Source organism: Limulus polyphemus, unplaced genomic scaffold (genome assembly GCF_000517525.1).
Source record: "Limulus polyphemus unplaced genomic scaffold, Limulus_polyphemus-2.1.2 Scaffold3907, whole genome shotgun sequence".
NCBI classification, from domain to species: Eukaryota; Metazoa; Arthropoda; class Merostomata; order Xiphosura; family Limulidae; genus Limulus; species Limulus polyphemus.
This window is the reverse complement of record NW_013669517.1, coordinates 31,048-32,182: the sequence shown is the minus strand read 5'-3', so window position 1 is coordinate 32,182 and position 1,135 is coordinate 31,048. Positions and strand designations below refer to the sequence as shown.

Below are 1,135 nucleotides of genomic sequence, written 5' to 3'. Positions count from 1 at the left end.
TAATTAATTTATGTTGGGCATTGTTAATAAGACTTAACTAATCTATGTACAACTAGAGGGAGCTAACAGTTATACTGTCACAGAGGCTTAATCATTTATGTTGGGCATTGTCAGTAAGACTTAAAAATACATGGACATCTAGGGGGATCCAGCAGTTGTTATACTGTCATAAGGACTTACTGATTTATATCAGGCATTGTCAATAAAACTTAATAACTCATGTAAAAGTAGAAAGACTTAACAGATTTTATACTATTTCAAAGACTTAATAATTTATTTTGGTCATTCTTGATAAACCTTAATGCATGTAAAATGCAAGGGAACTAACACCTGGTATACTATCACAATGACTTAATTTATGTTGGGCATTGTCAGTAAAATGTAGTATCTGAATTACTTTAAATAATAAAATGGATATGTCAGATGATGAATCTGTTTGGGGATTTGGTAGAGATGATATTTCCAAGCATAACTATTTGCCATGTGTCATGCACCAAATTGAGATCACAGCAAAAATATAACAATATATATAATACTAATTACATCTTTTAATCTGTGAGAAAACATAATACTTTTTTTGAGTATGAATAGAGTTTTACTTTTTGCTATTACAGAAATCAAATTCAACCAATCTCCAGTAAGAGAGACTGTTCCAAATACCAGTAACTTGCATGGTACAAGTGAAAAAAGTTCTACGGGCAAAAGTAACTCTGCCCAGTCCACAGATAACAAGTGCCTATTGGATCTGGTAGCTGCTAAAACAGACAATCTGGCAGCATTGAAATGGAAGAAAATATCCAATGAGAATCTTAATTTAGATTATACAGTGTTATTCCCACATTCACTGGCTTGCCAAGTGTTTAATAGGTTGGAAGATGAAGTGCAATATTTTAGTGGGGACTTACTCAAAGTGCAGATTTTTGGAAAATGGCATACAATTCCCAGAAAACAAGTAGGTTTTTACTCGTGGTGTGTTTAATCAACAAAAAATTGTAAACATTAAAGTTTAATTGTGGTTTTGGTTTCATAACAGTTCTTAATCTATTTTATTAAAAATATATTTAACGACTTCACAACTCTCCAAATTCACGAAGCAATAAAAATCCTACAGCAAACTCCCATGATCAACAAACAA

The 1,135-nt window shown here is 31.8% G+C and overlaps 1 protein-coding gene across 3 annotated transcripts in view; it reads left to right on the top strand.

The window, feature by feature from the left end:
* LOC106470253 (DNA oxidative demethylase ALKBH2-like) overlaps window positions 1-1,135 on the top strand; it is a 32,353-nt gene that overhangs the window by 11,669 nt on the left and 19,549 nt on the right. For all 3 annotated transcript variants that reach the window (XM_013930797.2, XM_022398851.1, XM_022398850.1), the window contains one exon: window positions 615-952. In XM_013930797.2, the coding sequence (XP_013786251.1) occupies window positions 615-952 (338 nt within the window). The remainder of the gene's footprint in view (window positions 1-614; window positions 953-1,135) is intronic.